This window comes from Aspergillus ibericus (assembly GCF_003184845.1).
Source record: "Aspergillus ibericus CBS 121593 unplaced genomic scaffold BO80scaffold_44, whole genome shotgun sequence".
Classification (NCBI taxonomy): domain Eukaryota; kingdom Fungi; phylum Ascomycota; class Eurotiomycetes; order Eurotiales; family Aspergillaceae; genus Aspergillus; species Aspergillus ibericus.
Window position 1 is genome coordinate 131,761 of NW_020292142.1, and position 17,748 is coordinate 149,508.

General features: G+C 56.5%; 7 protein-coding genes across 7 annotated transcripts; 3 read left to right on the plus strand and 4 right to left on the minus strand.

Moving 5' to 3' along the window:
* Positions 1-27: 27 nt before the first annotated feature.
* Positions 28-2,797, minus strand: BO80DRAFT_389510 (MRX complex nuclease subunit). The gene is made up of 2 exons (XM_025717119.1): positions 2,550-2,797; positions 28-2,494 (listed from the first exon to the last, which is right to left on the minus strand). The coding sequence occupies exons 1-2, from the start codon at positions 2,563-2,565 to the stop codon at positions 138-140; spliced, it is 2,373 nt and encodes a 790-aa protein (XP_025571826.1). The 5' UTR covers positions 2,566-2,797; the 3' UTR covers positions 28-137.
* A 376-nt stretch (positions 2,798-3,173) lies between these two features.
* On the plus strand, positions 3,174-6,593 carry BO80DRAFT_363909 (F-box and WD domain protein; the record flags this gene model as incomplete). The annotated part of the gene is made up of 2 exons (XM_025716123.1): positions 3,174-3,513; positions 3,571-6,593. 2 exons carry the CDS (start codon positions 3,174-3,176, stop codon positions 6,591-6,593), a joined length of 3,363 nt encoding a protein of 1,120 aa, XP_025571827.1.
* A 307-nt stretch (positions 6,594-6,900) lies between these two features.
* Positions 6,901-9,072, minus strand: gel2 (1,3-beta-glucanosyltransferase gel2). The gene is made up of 5 exons (XM_025720189.1): positions 8,878-9,072; positions 8,699-8,829; positions 8,532-8,631; positions 8,190-8,474; positions 6,901-8,127 (listed from the first exon to the last, which is right to left on the minus strand). The coding sequence occupies exons 1-5, from the start codon at positions 8,884-8,886 to the stop codon at positions 7,168-7,170; spliced, it is 1,485 nt and encodes a 494-aa protein (XP_025571828.1). The 5' UTR covers positions 8,887-9,072; the 3' UTR covers positions 6,901-7,167.
* Positions 9,073-9,844: 772 nt separating this feature from the next.
* Positions 9,845-10,814, minus strand: BO80DRAFT_428174 (TOM complex receptor protein TOM20). Its single transcript, XM_025720190.1, has 2 exons — positions 10,370-10,814; positions 9,845-10,255 (listed from the first exon to the last, which is right to left on the minus strand). The coding sequence occupies exons 1-2, from the start codon at positions 10,536-10,538 to the stop codon at positions 10,056-10,058; spliced, it is 369 nt and encodes a 122-aa protein (XP_025571829.1). The 5' UTR covers positions 10,539-10,814; the 3' UTR covers positions 9,845-10,055.
* A 199-nt stretch (positions 10,815-11,013) lies between these two features.
* On the plus strand, positions 11,014-13,346 carry BO80DRAFT_428175 (exocyst subunit EXO84). The gene is made up of 3 exons (XM_025720191.1): positions 11,014-11,496; positions 11,570-12,845; positions 12,904-13,346. The coding sequence occupies exons 1-3, from the start codon at positions 11,100-11,102 to the stop codon at positions 13,301-13,303; spliced, it is 2,073 nt and encodes a 690-aa protein (XP_025571830.1). The 5' UTR covers positions 11,014-11,099; the 3' UTR covers positions 13,304-13,346.
* Positions 13,347-14,541: 1,195 nt separating this feature from the next.
* Positions 14,542-16,411, plus strand: BO80DRAFT_448308 (acyl-CoA synthetase; the record flags this gene model as incomplete). The annotated part of the gene is made up of 4 exons (XM_025721663.1): positions 14,542-14,579; positions 14,662-14,975; positions 15,056-16,191; positions 16,247-16,411. The coding sequence occupies 4 exons, from the start codon at positions 14,542-14,544 to the stop codon at positions 16,409-16,411; spliced, it is 1,653 nt and encodes a 550-aa protein (XP_025571831.1).
* On the minus strand, positions 16,246-17,675 carry BO80DRAFT_467739 (alpha/beta-hydrolase). Its single transcript, XM_025722879.1, has one exon. It carries the CDS (start codon positions 17,409-17,411, stop codon positions 16,467-16,469), a length of 945 nt encoding a protein of 314 aa, XP_025571832.1. The 5' UTR covers positions 17,412-17,675; the 3' UTR covers positions 16,246-16,466.
* Positions 17,676-17,748: the final 73 nt, after the last annotated feature.

The following is a 17,748-nucleotide window of genomic DNA, read 5'->3' on the forward strand; positions in this document are numbered from 1 at the left end:
TGATATATGTGCTATGATATCTGACCTCCAACTCCAATCTAGTCCCGGTATCCCGTACCATCAACGCCTGAAATGCAATCAACTTCTCAGAACAACCTCCTATGTAGACATGCACTAGTAGATCAACACGAAAATATTTACCTCCGTCTGGCACTACTCGCCATAGGTTCAAACCCATCGCTATCATCATCGATATCACTGATCACACTCGTCCCTCTCGTGGCCCGCGTAGATCGAGTACCCGCCGTACCGCGCACGCTGGTCTGCGAGCCCACGAAATTCAACGTGGTCTGGGTTTGGGTTTGCTTTCCTCTGGTGCGGCGCGTAGCCGGTGCGGCGGCGAGGGTATTCGATGAAGGTGCAGGAGATGGGGCTTTGCGGCGCTGGCTGGGGGCACTGGATGCTTTGGAGGAGGGTGGTGCTGCTGTTCTGCGGGATCGGGTGGTGGGTTGCTTGACGAAGAGGGCTTGGGAGTCGTCGTCATCGTCGTCCTCTTCTTCTTCGTCTATGTTGGGGAGAGCGGCGTCATCGTCATCGTCGTTGTCGTCTACCATGATGACATCGTCGTCTTCATCTTCGTCGTCTGAGACGGTGCAGCGTTTGCGGCCTTTAGTGGTGGTGGTTTTGGAGGGAGTGGCTTTCTTTGCGGTAGTGGAGGTTGCTTTTGTGGTGGCGGTTTTACGTGTACTGGTAGTAGTGGTGGTGGCTCTGCCGCCACGGCCGCGGCCCCGACCGCGCGTGGATGTGGTTCGAGCTGGGGGTTCGGTGCCATCCTCGCCGGCTATGTCTGCGTTGGGGTCGCCGTCCTCGTTGTCGGAGTGAATGAGCGCACCCGGCTGGTCCTCCCAGACGCCATCAAACTCGGTGTCCCAGCCATCGGGCTTCGGTTTGAATCGCTTCTTGCCCCGTGTGCGTTTTTTGATGCCTTGTGAGAACATGTCTTCCATCTGCGAGCGGTACTTGTCCATGGCTTTTTGTAACGAGCTCTCGGCAGCTTCGTCTTCGTCCATGTCGTCTTCGCGGTCTAGAGCCATCAGATGCTTGATCTGGCTCTCGAGCGACTCGTTGACGAACATTTCCAGAGCGTGTTTGTCATCTTTGTCGATGAATTGAGCGACCGCGTCGCCGAAAGAGTTCTGTGGGAGGATAGTCAAAGACTGCGCGGAGAGGAAATCGCGCACCAACTGCTCGACCTTGACGGTGTCCAGAGCAGAGAGATGGGAAACGGCCGCCTCGTCAAGGTCTTTATCCGCATCCTTGGTGCGTGTGACGTTCTTCTTCTTGCGGTAAAATTGAACGACGTCATTCACGTTGGCCACCTTGCCCACGAAGCGATTTGAGAATCGTTGGGGGTTCTCGCAGTCATATGTGCCCCCGTCTGGCGTGGAAGTCTCAACGCGCAGTCGCACCAGTGGTAGCGGGACTTCTAGCTCCTCATCCTCGGCATGGTCTTCCTGCATTTCCAGCCATTCCGCCTTCGCTTCTTCGATGAGTTCCTCGACGATCGACATGAGAAAGCGGGTGACTTCCGTTCGGTTGTTCTCCTTGCGGGCGAGCTTCTGCGCGCCTTTCTCCTCGGAAAGAACAATTTCGCGCATGGCGAATGGACGAACGGACTTGAGGCGGATGGGCTCACATTTGAACTCCCGACCTGTGACGCTGAGGATCGCGACATGCTTGGCCACTGCTTCGCCGGGGACCAAGGAGGTCGCAACCGACGAGCCGGGCTGCATGACGTGAAACTTGGTCTCGGGGTTCATCCGAGGATTGATCAGACATTCGTGTTCATGCCCCCAGATGACGAGATCCAGAAATTCGGGCAAGAAATTCTCGGGCAAGTAGCCCGTTTCGGTGTGTGCGTAGTGGTTCTGGTGGACACAGATCAAGTTGAACCAGTCGTCTTTCTGGATTGAGGGCTGGTAGAACTTGACCTTGTTATCCCGAAACGTGCGGAACAAGCGCTCATCGCGGACATTACTCATGCCGTAAAGGGCAAGCTTGGTGCGTCCTTTCTGAAGCAAGACCGGCTTGATCTGGATATTATCCGACTCGGGTGTCCGCCCGTAGTAGTTAAGCAAACCCGATACCTGCAGAAGGTCCAGCGCGGCCAGATGCCCTTCTCCGGACGGATCATCGTGGTTCCCATGGATCGAAAAGATGGGGATAGCCACGTTGATGTCCAGATCTTCGTAATTTACATGGTTAAATGCTCCCTGGAAATTTTCGCTAGCATCACTAAGCATCTCCAGTTCACAAGGCTTATCGCCCAGGCAGTTCATGCGGATGGAGCGCATGACTTGGTACATGGACTTCCGCGAGGGTTTGTTCTCATGGAAGAGGTCCCCTGCCAGGAGCACCATGTCCACGTCGTGTTCCTTGGCCAGGCACATTACTTCATGGAAGCTTTTCCAGCTATCATCCCCGCGGATGGGGTCCCGTTCATTGTATCCGACATGATTATCGGTTGAGACGAGGATGCGGATCGTTTCCGCGTCTGGATCCATCAGCAACGGGTTCGTCACGGGCAGGATTGGGAGGGATTTACGCACCACCTAAGATGGGCATGTTGTTAAGATCGAATATGCATCGATGCCAACCGGAAACGGGAGGGGGAAGAAGTTGGAGAGAAAGTCCGAAGTAAAAGAAGGTGGGGCGTATAAAAGCAGGAAGATGGCGGACAACAACTAGTCAGTAGCCGGCAGGCTACCGTGGAGGAAGGCTGCCTGGAGACACGATCGATCAACGTCGTCACGCGCCCACGATGGTATAGCCCAGCTTTTTCCGCCGTGGTCTGTCGTAACTCGTTATCGATCGTATACTCGAAGGAAAAGAAGGCCTTCGCGCCTCCGCGGCGGCGGCGCGTGAGCACGTGACGGGCACGCGGCGGGAAGGCGGCCTCTGATTCATCGACGGGATTGCAGCGAGTTACTTCCAGGATTCCCTCGTCGTCGGATCTCCGGACTATCTTCGTCCTCTTTCGCCCTGTGACTCTTGTCCCCCTCCCCTCCTTGTCCCTCCCTCGCATCCCCCGGTGTCCTACCTCGCATCGCATCGCATTACATCGCACGTTTTCTCTGTCCATCCTTCGCCGCCCGCCTTCTTTCCCGACTGATCCAGAATTCGTCCCTGGTTCAGTCGCCTCCATCGTCCCAGTTACCCCGCGAAACTCTTTTATGCAATCCGAGCCTACTGCAGTTTTCGACCGCTCGCCTTTGCTAGACCCGCCGTCAGAAGTGTTTCTTGATCCTACCCAGCATGGAAATGATTCGCATGGTGAGCACCGAGTCTCTGGGCTTGGGTATCAGGAGCCCGCGGACTCTAGTGGCGGCTTTGACTCATCCGCGGTCGGCCAGCACTCGCCCTTGAAGGCGACAGAGTCTGCGCTGTTGATCGACCCCGTTACTCAATATGAGAATGCCATCGCTCAGTCGCCCCGGAAAGAGGAGGAAGTTAAATTCAAGGTGAAACCGTCACCCATCTACTTGGGGGTGTCCCTAGATGCTTTCCCGAATGGTTTGTCGCCCCATATGCCGGGTCCGCAATGACAGTCTAACAAACTGATTCCGGTAGAGGTGCTGACGCACATCCTTTCGCATCTGCCTCCGCCTTCCCTGTCGTCGATGGCCCTGGTGTCTCGTCGGTTTCACAGTCTGGTCACTACGCCTCACGCGTGGAGAATTGCCTTCTCGCGCTACTTCCCCGGCCCGTATACGGTGGAGGATGGCGCGTGGCTCTCCGCAGCGAACCCAGCCGAAAGGGTGATTTCCGACAAGCGGTATTTCTCGAGGCTGACTGCACTGGCTTCCTGGAGAAGCGAATACATCCTGAGAACTCGCTTGCTGAGGTCACTCTCAAGAGGCAAACCGGCGGACTTCGAGCCTTCCAAGAAAGCCGGTACGGTGCGATCAGCTAGCGTCCGTAATGGCAGTGCTGTAGTCACCTATACTTCCCAGCTTCTGTATCCCGTCAGTCACCTACATGGGTCGTTCGGAACAGAAGTCACGAAGAAAGAACCTCTTTTCATTCATGGCGCTTCTGAGCAAGGGTTCGCGTCGGCTAGCGACCCCTCGTCGGTCAAGGTTGGCACCTGGGGATTATCAGATCACCAGTTCTTCCGACACTTTGCAGACCTGTTCCCAGGAGATGCTGAGTATGGCTTGGGCTCCGGTGAACTTGTCGGAGCCCCCAATCGCATGGATGTCAGCCAGCCTTATGGTATGATATATGGCGAGGCGTGCCCTCAGGGGCGTAGCTATTTTATCTCGACCACGGAACAACGCGGGAGGTTTCTGGGCGTCGCAGATTCCAGTTCGCAGCCGCGTCTGGGTATCCCTGCGCTCAACATGATCGCAACCGGTGTCACCGCGGTGTGGATAGCCAAGTCCTCCAATCTTCTCAAGATGACTGGCGGCCTCGTTGCGATGTTGTCTGGCTCTTCCACTGGAATTCTCACGGCCTATGCCCTTGGGCCCCATCCTACCTATGAAAAACGGTATGAGAGAGGCCAAGTGACTGCGAAATGGGTCCTGTGCCCCGGTGTACCTATTATCGCCATTGCTGTTGATGATAGCTATTCTCCTAAACGTCATTCCCGTCGGCGAATCTGGGCGACAGTCTTGAACGCCTTGGGAGAGGTCTTCTACTTATCTGACATCCCACGGCAGCCCGACGTGCCTTCCACCAAACTGACTGCCGAGGAGTATGAGCAGTTAGCGTGGAAGACGGGTCGGAGTGTGCGCTGGGAGCTTGTTGAGTTGAGCAGACGGACTGCGCGCCCCGATCCGTTCAATCGTGACCTTGTCGATGGGAGCTACAGCCCTCGTTCGTCATCGGATGCAATGAAACTCCATGAGGACCAGATAGCCGCAGAGACAAAGGAGATCGAGCGCTTCCTGTCTTTCAAGCCGAAGCATTTTCAGAAAGTTTGTGAGGGCTGGGATATGCGGCGCGAACTGAAAGTCGACTTTGCTGGAGATGATGGCTCTGGAGCTGGTGAGGCAGTCCTTGTGGTTTCCCGAGGCATCGGAGACGATGAGAAGGCCTCGATTCGTAGGTACACCAGAACGGTGTCGAAGCATGGCTCAGCAACGGCGAATCATGGGCACGGCTCCCTGAGTGCTGATAGCATTACTGGACCTTCCATCTTCGGTGGACCTGTGAAGTCTCCTATCTTGCCTTCTGTGAGCAGCGCAAGCAGTGTGCCTTCGTCCCGCGCTTCCAGCCGCGTCAGTGAGTCTATCTGTTCGATCACGAACACCGAATGGCGCATCACGGATTTCAATTTTGGTGATCGGAAATCGGTCCAGATCACTACCAGCGCACTGGATCTCTCGACCTATGCTCTGTTGACCACTGATGAGGATCCTCTCATTGGCATGTCAGGTAGCTCTGCCCTGTCTTCGGAGATGTCTTCCCCGCTTCCCCATATGAAGCAAGCGCCTGGTAGTGCAGAAGTCCCTGGTCAACGGGGACGATACATGGCTGTGGGCACCGCTGCGGGAATGGTCTTCGTCTGGGACATACGTTCGCCCACGTCCAAGAATTCCGACATCATCAATGTCGTTTCGCCTATTCGAGTCATTCAGACGGAGTCGCCCCAAGTCTCTAGTGTAGCCTTGACATCGCTGTACCTAGTCCATGGTGGAAACGATGGACTCGTTCAGGCCTGGGATCCGCTCGCTTCGTCTACTCGACCAATCCGTACTATCAATTCGCGCTTCTCTACTCGCGCCCGGCGTCGACTGGTTCAAGCCGAAGCATCCGTTCAGGGTATTGGCAACAACTACTATGCCACGGGCGCTATCTGTCTGGACCCAGATCCGACCGTCCTGCGGGGCATGGTCGCTCTGGGAACACACCTGCGCTACTGGTCCTACAGCTCCTCCGCCGCCGACCAATACAAGTCCAGCAAGCGCCGGCTTCGTCGCGGCCCAAGAGGCAGCAACGCTACCCCCGAGGGCCAGCGATTCAGCACGAGCGGCCGCGGTGCACTCAAAGACTTCATCGAGGACGAAAAGATTGAAATGGATCGCCAAAAGGTTGCCGACGCGAAAGAGCGCGCCCACCTCAGCCACCGCTTCGGCATCGATCTCCTCGGCCCCGACATCGATGAAGACCAGCTCCTCGCGTACGCGCAACTCCTCAGCGAAGAAGCCTACTCCAGCGAAGCCGTGAAACGCGGCGAAGTAGTCGAGGGCTCGGTATCGAGCACCTCGCCCAGCGACACCATCGGCCCGAACGACAGCTCTGTCGCACCAGACGAGCTATCCTCCGCATCATCGCCCTATGAAGACTTCGCCGACGACGACCTAGAGCCAGACATCGCCGAAGCCATCCGTCTCAGTCTGCTTGAGGAGGAAAAGTCCAGCCCTGCCTCCGGCATGGACTCCTTCGACCCGCCATCCCCATCCGGCCCAGCCGTCGCGGAAAGCAGTCGCCAGCAAGAAATCGATGATCTCGAGTTCGCAATCCAGCTCAGTCTCGCCGAGGCCGAGAGCCAGGGTCAACCAGTTGAACCGAGAGAGGAGTTCCCCGTCCTTTCGGGACGAGCACCATCTCCGAGGAAAGACAAGGGCAAGGGCCGAGCTTTGTGATTTGATTGATAGACTTTGTGATTTATTATATTACTGTGCATTTGGTGTATTGTACTGTGATCTTTTTGATGTCGATGCTGCTATTTAGGGATGTGTGATACGGGCTGTGCTATATCAGACTGTTGGTAATCTTGTTGAAAATAAGTCAGTTGTGCCATGTTGTGCCACTTGCAAATGCCGCGGAGGGTCATTGCTTCCTGTAGACCCAGTGACGTCATGGGCGTATGTTGTGTATAACACGGTACAAGATCACCTGATCTCAGTACACGTCGTATGATTCCAGGCTTGTTTACGATATAAGGTGCTCTACGCAAGATTCATTAGCAAACCGATATATATACAGCAGGTATATTATAATAAGACGTCATCGAAATCATATCCCGAGTCAAACTGCCCACTACCACTTGGCTCTATTCGGGGACCTCACTCTATACATGTGGGACAAGCATCTTGGAACAACGGTCATGGTCATGATGGGTGAGAACAAGCTCGCCGGGAACAGAATGGGATAAAATCAATCAACAAGAGGGAGTTCAGAATGTAAAGCGCACAAGCATGTCTAAGACGAGTAAAATTACAGCAGGAAGACGGCGAACAAAGTGGCGCCCGTCAGCAGCCCCATGAAGGAGGCAGACAGATGACCACCGGCGGCACCGCTGATCGAGCTGGCCGCGGAGCTAGACGTAGACGTCGACGCGGAGGCCGAGCCGGAAGCAGAAGAGGAGCTGGAGGTGGAGTTGGAGCTCGAGGGGCTGCTCGTGAGCGAAGTCGAGTTGTTGGGAGTGTTGGACTCGTCGCTGGACAGAACAGTGTACTTGACGCTCGAGACCTTGTTGCCGTTGTAGTCGTAGATGGTCTGGGGGATGGAGGTGGACGAGACGGAGACGAGCGTGCCGGCGGTGACATTGGTGTAGCCGCTCTTGATCCAGTCCGCAACCTTGGAGGGGCGGGTGGGCAGGTCCCAGGAGTTCAAGAAGGTCGAGTTGGTGATCAGGGAGGCGCTGCAGGTCACGGGCTCCTGGGAGGTCTGGGTCGAGTTGGAGGACTCGATGCTGCTCATATCCAGCTTAGCGAACTGCTTCTCGAGGTACGCGTAGTCGATGAGCAGAGTGGCAGTGTCGCTGCTGTTGATGGCAACGAGACCGTAGTCATTGGCTTCCTGGGTCCACTCGTAGACCAGACCACCGGAGAAGACCTGGTCCATCTCGTCGCCGTAGAGGGCCTGCACCTCAGTGAAGGTACGGGGCGTGACGGCGTTGCAACCATACTCGGAGAAGAAAACGGGCAGGGAGGCGTTCGCGAAGTCCTCGGTCAGGACGTCATATCCGGACTCCTTGTAGGTAGAATCGCCACACCACGAGTACGAGTTGAGGCCGAAGAAGTCGGAGCGAGAGCTGGTCGAGTTCTCCAGGTTGCACATGAAGTAGTCCAGGGTATCGAGCAGGATGGGGCGCACATCAGCGGCGGAGTAACCCACGGGAATGGTCCGGTTCGCGTTGGCGGAGATGTAATCCTTCATGTCACGCACGACGGCCTGGCAAGGATATCAGCCACCCAACGTTCTCAAAACACATGACGTGACATCGAGGAACTTACACGAACGTAGGCAGGAGCCTCGTAGACACTCTGCTCGTTGATCACCTCGTTACCGGCGAAGAAACCCAGAGTGTTGGGGAAGTTCTTGAAGGACTCGATGACACCGAAGACCTGCTCGAAGTAGACGGAGTTGTAGGTGCTCTCCGGGTCGGTGCGGTCGAGCGAGCCGCCCGAGAGAGGCGAATTCACATCAAGGATCATGTAGATACCGGCACCGTTGAAGATGGAGGCACACTTGCTGTGGTCAACATCGGGAGACAGGTTGTACACACGGATGGTGTTGACCTGCGCGGCACGACGTTAGAGGGGACAGCGTGACATCCAGTAGGGAAGGGGACCTACACCCAGGCTCTGCATGAGGGCAGCATCCCGCAAGCAGGCATCAGCGTCGCCCAAGGGATCTTCAGTGGAACTGAAGCCGGAGGAGCCACCGGGCTGGTAGCTGTTGCGCGAAGAGCACACGGTCAACTTTCGAACGTCTCCATCAATCTGGGCCGGGAAAGGCTTACTCGACACCGAGGATCTGGAAGCGGTCTCCAGTCTTGCTGTTGACAAAATCCGAGCCCTTGACCTCAATGGGGGTCACGGCACTGGCGGTGGTCGCAAAGGCGCACGCCGCGGCGAACAGTTGAGCTTTAGTCTGCGCCGATTAGCCGGGATTCCCAATCACGATCGCGAGGGCACTAACGGGAACCATCGTGAATGGGGGGCGAACGACCGCTGTCGGCGCTGCAATGAACTGTCTAGTATATGAAGCGAGAGGATGGAGTCTTCCACAGGAAGATCCGAGGGAGATTGATTTGGGCTAAAGGAATGACGGAGGATGAAAACCCTCAAAAGCAAGGCAATGAACGAAGGAAAGCGCGGGGGGGGGATGCTGAACTGGCAGGCACGAGGAAACCAGAAAAACCGGGTAAGACATGGCCGGCGAAACATGGTATAAAAAACCAGGCAAGGACCAGGGCCAGGAGACCCTCAGGGACCAACAGGAGAAGGAGGGTCATCTGGTAATCTCCCTGCGATTCGAGATTGATTGCCGAACCTCGACAAGTGGAGGCTGCTAGTCGCGGCTAATCTCCATAGCGTCTTGTCGCTCCCCAGTTGGCGCCCCATCATTGGCCTTGTCCGGCCCCATCTGCACGACGGCGGCCTCAGAATCAAGGTGCGACGAGGGTAGCAGTCCAACCGGCCGCCGTTGATCTGGCTGGTTGCTGGTTGCTGGTCCCTGGCCCCAAATGAAGGAGGGTGAGCCGATTACGCATGCCCTCGTTTAATTCCGGGGCGGCTTTGATGACTAGATCCGTGCACCGCCAGCCATGACGATCATTATCATTCGATTTTCACATTCAACAAATCGTCGTTTTGTTGTCGGAGTGACCTATTCACTACCGACTCCTACTTCTTCGCGCGTCTAAGAATACATACCCAGGAGTCCATCCCATCGGGGGACGGGCGAGGGAAGAAGTTATTACCGGCCCCGGAGAGACTCGGATCATTGGCAGTCCGTTCAGGCCCGGAATGACAAGGGAGAACCCAAGGGGGAAAAGAAAAAAGCAGTCATGGCGCCGAAAAATTCCAACAGAGTCCGCCAGGTCGGCGGTCCAGACACAATGCACATATACAGGGAAAGCTGGGAAAGGAAAGGTGAAAAAAGTACACGAGTAGCGGAGAGGGGATGGGCGTGACAAGAGCGTGGACGGAGATTTCACACCAGTCCGCCTTGACAGAGGACCAGGCCACGGCCCAGCGTGAACCGGATATTATAAGAGACACACGTTCCAGGCCAGGGTTCTGATGCCGGAGGGTACGGGTGGGTGAACGAAGCAGGAGGGAGAGTTGGGCCGGGGTCGAAGGTCATGGTGGAATTTACTCGACACCATGGCTCTCGGCGGGAGCACCCTCGCCGGTGAATGTGCCCAGCTTCAAGCCGGCGTCCAGGGCGACCATCTCGGCCAGGATCTCCAGCACTTCCTTGGGCACCGTCTTGTCGTAGATCGAGATCAGGTCCTTGGGCTGGGGGTAGACCTTCAGGGCCTTGTAGAAGCACAGAGCAGCTTCAATCGGGTCTGTAGCGCGGTTGGTATGTGAATCGCCAGTGGGCGGATGGTGAAGGGAGGGATAAAAAAATCATCCCAGGGAGCCCGCGTGTCCGAGGAAGCGCGTCGCGGCGGGAGACATACCTTCGCCAGTGAGAGCCTCTCCCTGAGCGACCTGGCTCATGAAGTAGGACTCCTTATCCTCCAGATCCGTGGGGAAGCCTTCGTCCTTGGCCTGCTGCACGACCTTCTTGATGACCTCGCGCTGCATGGCACCCTGGGCCTCGGCCTCCTCCTTGACAGCCCTTTCCATCCGGCGGTTGTTCCGCTTGAGAGCTTTGCGGAACTCGGGGTCTGTCTGTCTCTTGTGATCAAAGTAGACGGCGTAGGCTACGTAGAGCACGAAAGGCGATCAGCATATCAGCATGGAGATCCTCGGGATCTGGTTCCGTGGATGGCCTGGTTGGTCCTTACCCAGAAGGCCGGTGACGATTGTGCCGGCAGTTGCGGCCACCAAGGTTGACGTCCTCATGATGGATGGATGGGAGAATGTGAAGTGGGGAGCGCAGAAGATCTGGAAAGAAGGGCAAGATGCGGAGGGGGGAACGGAGAGGGAATCCGGGACTGGTCTGGGGGAGCAGAAGATGAGCTGAAGCAGACAAGGACCAGCAGACAGAAAGATGACGGCGATTCTTTTGCTGCCCGGATAATTTTGCCGGGATCATCGTTGTTCCGCCTCGGGGTTTCTGTCCCGCTTGAGCTTGTGCTCTCCTCATACTCTCTGCTATACATACATTCCTCCCCTCCTCCCCAACGCTTCTTCTCAGATTGCAGGCTCAATCTTCCCCTTGTCATCGGTTCCTCTTCTCCCACCATGGAAAGCCGTGGCTTGACCCTCCGGAGCAAGTCCCGCCGCCCCCGGCCTCAGATCAGTGCTCCGCAACCCATCTCCGGCCCTCTGCCGACCAACGGCAGTAAGGGTGTCGCTGCTCCTGGACAGATTACCGCTTCTCCCAGCTCGACTTCTCTGGAACGGGGTCCCCCAAAGGATGCGACATCTGATCTCGTCAAGCGCCGCTATTCCACCCGTTTCAACCAAATTCCCGACTTCGATGCCAGCGCCCCGCCGGTGCCGGGCCTGCCCAAGGCACCAGCCACGTATGGCGGGCTCAGCCCACCCGAGACCAGTCGGAGACCCTCGACGGAGTCTTCTGGGCCCCCCAAAGTCGATCTGAATGCCCTCCGGGATCCTAGCCTTCCGGTCGATAAGTGTGAGTGCCGCTTGAGATTGTTCCCGTGCTTCCCGTCCTCTTCGGGTGCTAACGTGGCACCAATCCGTCCCAGACGTCGCCAACCTACTCGCCAATGCCTCGGAAGAAGAGATCGAGGAATACCAGAAGAGCCTCCGGAAGGTCAAGAACCGGACATCCACCGATCTGCAGCAAAATGTGTACCAGAATCGCACCCAATTCATCAAGATCAGTAAAGAGGCGGAGAAGCTCAAAGGGGAAATGCGCACCCTCCGCACTTTGATGGCGGAACTCACTACCGCGCTCGGACAGACCACCGTTGGCAACACCCCGAATCCCATGTCTCCCACCGTCGACGAATACATGCCCAAGCGCAATGCCAACCGCAGCTCCGTCGCGAATCTGGAGAGCATGTGGAACGTCCAGCTCCAGACCCTCTGGAAGACGGTGGAAGGCTCCCAGAAGTTCCTTCCCGTGGCTCCCGGCCGGCATATTGTGATGGAGACCGGACATTGGGTTGAGTTAGACTCGGCGACGTGGAAGCCCCGGCGACCGGTTCACATTGTGCTGCTGAACGACCACCTGCTGATAGCTGCAAAGAAGCGCAAGCGGGTGGATCAGAGCAGCCATCGCGGGCCGGTCCCCACCAAGCTGGTTGCGGAAGAGTGTTGGCCCTTGCAAGATGTCGACATGATTGATCTCGGCGCTAATCTCAGCGCGGGGGGCGCTCGAGAAGAAGCGGAAGATCGCGGGATAGCGAACGCGATCAATGTCCGCGTGGGTGGAAAGCCGTTCACCTATCGTCACGACAAGCGGGACAGCTCGGCCAAAGGTGATCTGCTCGCGACGTTCCGCAAGACTGTCGAGGATCTCCGCCGTACACTCCGCTCGGAAACCGAGGCCGCTAGCAAATCCACGGAGTCATTCGGCTACTTGGGCGGCCGGCGCCCCTCTTATTCCCCCAAGCCGGACCAGTACGACGGTGGCGAAAGCTCGCATGACCAGCCAGAGGTGCGCATTGACGTGGACGGGAAACAGCAGAATCTCCGTTGGGTCGACGGGCAGGTGGACGAGCTGGACATCGACATTGCCCTCCAACGGTTCGAGGAGGCCGTGGCCAACATCGAGCGGCTGCGCAAGCTTGCCAAGGGCCTGAAGGGCAATGCGGTCGCGCAGGACGTGATCAACGCCAAGGTCGATGAGCGCGCCGCCAGCCTGGCTGAGGTTCTCCTGCGATCGCTTGTGGACACCCACTCGTTCCCGGTGGCCACCAAGAACAAAGTCTCCTGGCTCACGCGTCTGGGCTTTGAAGATCAAGCCCGGGAGGCTTATCTCAAGACTCGCACGGAGATCATCACCAAACGAATCCGGTATGTCCCCTCTCTTTTTCATGGCACCCAAGTGAACCCAGCCTCTAACCCCTGACAGCGCCTGCATCTTCGAGGGTGACCTCCCCCTCTACATCTTTCAAATCTCCTACGTCTACTTCACCCTGATCAAGAACACTATCAGTATCTACCAACAGTGCTTCCCGCCGGTCATGTCCAGTGCCAGCATCCGCTGGGCAAAACACCATCTTGACGGCTTCAATGCCCTGCTCACCCGCCAGCTCAGCAGCGTCCAACGCGGCACAACCGTCTGGCAGAAATGCATTGACATTGTGCGCGAACACGCCAATCTCCTGGCCGAGGTGGGCGTGGACTTTACTGACCTCGTCGCGAAAGACCTGGAGACCGGTGAGGAGTTCACCGAACGACCTCAGATGACCCGGTCTGAGTCTCTGATCTCCGGGCTAGCGGACACGGCAGCAGCTGCCATGATTATCTAGAAGCGATGCGTGTATAGTTTTTTTTTTTTTTTTTGCCTTTTTTGCATCTGGCACATTCCATTCCCCTTCATAGCCTCAGGAGGCTATGGATTTTTGTTCAAATGTTGTTGCATTGTTCACATGCAGGCATGGTTAATGCTCATGCCTCATGTTTTCTTCCAGCATCTTCCAGCAGTCTGTTCGATATAGACCCATTCGTCCGAGCCGTAATCCAGAATGAACCGATGTTGTTCTTGTCTCGCATTCTCTAGATCTTTTTGTCTGCACTCCCATGCAATCTGGGTCCAGCGATGTACCTTGCGCTATGGAGTAGATCAAGCAGCAATCGTTCAACCCCTTTCAGTGAAACCCAATGTACTTTTGCAGCCAAGACACATAAATATAAAGAATGCTACTCGAATCCTAGTAGTACTACTACTAGTTAGTATATCCTCCTTCAACGACTTTCTCTCAGACACCTTGTCCACATGACTGACACCTGCCTGATCTCGTAGTCTATCATTCCTGTCAGGTATAAGATATGCTGCAACAGTATCTAACTGTGAGATGGAGATCCTGAAGGCAGCACAAAACCCCCGAACTCGGCTCACACCAAAAGCCAGGAACACGTGCGGTCACGTGAAGATAGGAAGCTGGATGATGGCTGCAGGTCACCCTGCAGGTCAGCAACTTTCCTCTTCCATTCCATTGCTATCGGTCATTGTTTTGCTGGCATTACTGACTCGCCAGAGAACCGTCTGGCTAGGACCCATGTGGCCGGCTCAGATTCTGATATCTAGCCATGGCCGTGATCATTTGATATGAGCGGCCTCTGCTGTGCGGTTTACGCAAAGAATTTCTACCTTCATCATTCATCAGTGCTACCCCCAGAATTTCCAAGCTACCACAGTTTTCAGAGCAATTGAGAGCGCCGCAGAATCGCCATGGATGCTCACCCAGCATGCCTCAACGGACGACATCCGCGTACCACCTTCGGAACCCAGATCTGGCCGCCGAAGTGCGGGCCCCAACAGTTTCGGCCCCAAAAACAGCAGTGGAAACTCCGAAGTGATAAGCCCCGGCTAAGATTATTACGTTCAGACGCAACAGCGAGTGGGTTCATCCCCTCCATTGCCCACCATTTGGAGCTGGCTCCCTTGCTTCTCTTTTTTTTTCTCTTTCCCTCTCCTTCTTTTCTTCCCTCTGATCTGCTTCCCCCTTCTGTCGTCAATTCGAAATAATCTTTCCGCTGCATCAATATGGGGCTCACCACGCCACTCAATGGCCAATCTATAGGGTGGGTGTCTTCTCCGAACCTTATCCGCGACTCGCGGTAGCCCTACTCCCTACTCAGTACTCACCTCCAACCCGTTGCGCAGGCACAACGCTGAACACCTGCCCCTCCCTTTGACGGCCCTCCCATCTCTACCCCTGTTTCTGGAGGCAACCGCCCATGCGCAGAACACTCCAGACAAGATCGCCGTCGTGGATGCCACCAAGGGGCAGCAGTTCACATTCGGGCAACTTTTGGCCGATGCGGCCACTTTGAAGAAGGTCATTTTGGAGAAGCTGGATCTCACCGAAACGGCCAACTTGGAAGAGCGACGCATCACGTTCTTGACGCCGAATGGATACGACTACGTGGTTACGCAATGGGCCGTCTGGGCTGCCGGGGGCGTCACGGTCCCGCTTTGTATGTCCAACCCGTGCCACCCTGAACAGGCATTGCGCTGCAATGGCCGAGTATGATTGCTGACTGGCGGCCCGATCAAGGCAACACACACCCGGTCAAGGAGCTGCTCTACACAATTGGCGATTCTGACCCATCATTGATCATCCTGCACCCCGCATTTGAGAAGTTCGAGGCGCCGCTGCGGGAGGGGATTACCAAAGAGATCCCATTCATGACCCTAACACCATTCCAGCAGAGAGATGGACCCGTGTCGCTGCCCGAAATCAGCCCGGTGTCGTTCCTGGAACGTCGGGCGCTCATGATCTACACGTCGGGAACGACCTCCACCCCCAAGGGCTGTGTCACCACGCACAAGAACATCACCTTCCAGGCCAAGAGTCTCATTGAGGCGTGGCAGTACAGCTCCTCGGACCGACTCATCCACGTTCTTCCGCTCCACCACATTCATGGCATCATCAACGGTCTGACGGCCAGCTTGCTCAGCGGCGTCACGGTTGAGATGCACCCCAAGTTCGACCCCAAGACGATTTGGGGGCGCTGGGAAGAAGGAGGCTCCACCATGTTCTTCGCGGTGCCGACCATCTATTCCCGCCTCGTCGATTACTTCGAAGCAAACATTCGGGGCACCGAACATGAGCAGGCTGCGCGAGCCGGAGCCAAGGCGCTGCGGCTGATGGTCAGCGGATCCGCGGCCCTCCCCACGCCTATCAAGAGCAAGTTTGCCGCGATCACGGGTCAGGTCCTTCTTGAGCGGTTCGGCATGACGGAAATTGGCATGGGAATCAGCTGCGGACTGGACGTGGACAAGCGCATCGACGGCAGTGTGGGCTGGGCGCTCCCGGGCGTGCAGGTGCGACTCACGGACAAGGAGACCGGACGGGTTATCGATACCGTGGATGAGGACGGCATGATTGAGATCAAGGGAGGCAACGTCTTCCTCGAATACTGGCGCCGGCCGGAGGCGACGAGCAAGGAGTTCACCTCGGACGGATGGTTCAAGACGGGCGATGTGGCCCGGCGGGATAGCAACGGCGCGTACTACATCCAGGGCCGTGCGTCGGTGGACCTGATCAAATCGGGTGGATACAAGATCTCAGCGCTGGAGGTGGAGCGCAAGATGCTTGCCATGGATGCCATCCAAGAGGTGGCGGTGGTGGGACTCGCGGACGAGGAATGGGGGCAGCGGGTGGCCGCAGTGGTCAAGCAGCGGGCCGGGGTAAGTCGCATGATGCCTGCATTAGATTTGTTGATTCCATACTAACGTTGTCCAGACCGAGCCGTTGGAGCTGGCGAGTCTGCGCACGGAGCTCAAGCAGGAGATGGCGCCGTACAAGATCCCGACGGTGCTGAAGCTGGTGGATGCCATTGAGCGCAACGCGATGGGCAAGGTGAACAAGAAGACGCTTGTGAAGAAGTACTGGCCGGAGCTGGCCTAGACGCCTCCATAATCCATTAATGCATGATACCATGATACCATTCCACTCCTCATCCTCAATCATCCTTCAACAAGTCCACCACCGCCTGATACGCCCTTTCCCTCTCGTCCCATTCCTTGGTCCCCTTCTTGGCGATCTTGTCCCACGCATGCCCACACCCCTGCACCCTGATCATCCGCACTTTCCGTCCCGGTGGTGCCATCAACCGCCGGCCCAAGTCCTCCGTCTCCCTCGCCAACGAATCCCACTCACACGTAACAAACAGACATCGTTCCGGAAACCCAGCCAACCTCGCCCCCGCCCATCCCGGCGAGACTCTGTCATCCTCCTCCAGCTTTTCCCCCGGTTTGCGGCCAGGCACTCCGCTCCTCAAATAACACGTCCGATAAAACCCCATTAACCATGCCGGCAACACACCCCCTATCCCCTTCTTCATCTTTCTGTCCCCGTCTCTACCCATCCTTCTTCCCTTCTCCTTATCCGAAATCGTCCCATCCACGACCGGATAAAACGCCACGAGGGTCCCAATCCTCGTGCCCGGAGAATGTGCCGCCACCGACGCAGCCAAGTTCCCTCCCGCACTGAACCCGCAGATGGCAATCTTGGTCTGATCGAATTGTTCCGGGTGGGAGTGAACGTATCCTAGCACGTCGACGATGTCCTCGAGGGCGGCGGGGAAAGGATGTTCGGGGGCGAGCCGATAGTTGATGTCCAGGACGGTGTAGCGAGTGTGGGTTGTGATGTTGGTGATAAAAGGTTCGTCGATGCCATGCGAGGGAAGGATGAAGCCGCTGCCGCTGACGTTGAGGAGAACTGGGGACGGGGTGGCGGACGTGGATGAGGTCGAGGAAGCGTAGAGATGGACGGGGATTGAGCGGTTCGAGGTGCGCGCGGGGAGGGAGAGGATGCGGGTGGGATGAGGAGGGGGGATCGGGTAGGCGTGTTTGGCGTAGAGGCGGAGGAGGCAGGTGAGGGATTTGAGTACGATGTAGGGGGGCATTTTGTTTGAAGGGGTAAAGAATAGCTGTGGTGGTGAGTTAGGGACTGAGAAGAGATGAATGCGGAGATGGAGGGTGGGAGGAGGAAGAAGAGGAAGAGGCAGACATACATGTCAGTTGAGGAGTGGAGGGGTTGGGGAGGAAGGTGCATGGCAATGGCCGATGGCTGTTCATCCTGGGTTCACCATTCATATGTCGTTGTCTCTCATCCATGCACATCCATTCTGCTTATCCTCCGAGGTATAGGAATATGGTCTAGTGGTGAGTGGTGATAGTAGTATCTCAATCATTTGATCTAGCTGACTCTTTCAATATTGTCCTGCTGTGCAGAGCTTCTCT

Bases quoted from the DNA above. Each gene is read 5' to 3' on its own strand.
- gel2 (XM_025720189.1), bottom strand. The intron at 8,475-8,531 runs GTAGGTCCCCTT...CGTGCCGCGCAG, and splicing joins CCCTCATGCAGAGCCTGGGT to GTCAACACCATCCGTGTGTA. The intron at 8,128-8,189 runs GTAAGTTCCTCG...TATCCTTGCCAG, and splicing joins AGGCTCCTGCCTACGTTCGT to GCCGTCGTGCGTGACATGAA.
- BO80DRAFT_428174 (XM_025720190.1), bottom strand. From the start codon at position 10,538: ATGGAAAGGGCTGTCAAGGAGGAGGCCGAGGCCCAGGGTGCCATGCAG. The intron at 10,256-10,369 runs GTATGTCTCCCG...ACCGCGCTACAG, and splicing joins AGAGGCTCTCACTGGCGAAG to ACCCGATTGAAGCTGCTCTG.
- BO80DRAFT_428175 (XM_025720191.1), top strand. From the start codon at position 11,100: ATGGAAAGCCGTGGCTTGACCCTCCGGAGCAAGTCCCGCCGCCCCCGG. The intron at 11,497-11,569 runs GTGAGTGCCGCT...AATCCGTCCCAG, and splicing joins TAGCCTTCCGGTCGATAAGT to ACGTCGCCAACCTACTCGCC. The intron at 12,846-12,903 runs GTATGTCCCCTC...AACCCCTGACAG, and splicing joins ATCATCACCAAACGAATCCG to CGCCTGCATCTTCGAGGGTG.
- BO80DRAFT_467739 (XM_025722879.1), bottom strand. From the start codon at position 17,411: ATGCCCCCCTACATCGTACTCAAATCCCTCACCTGCCTCCTCCGCCTC.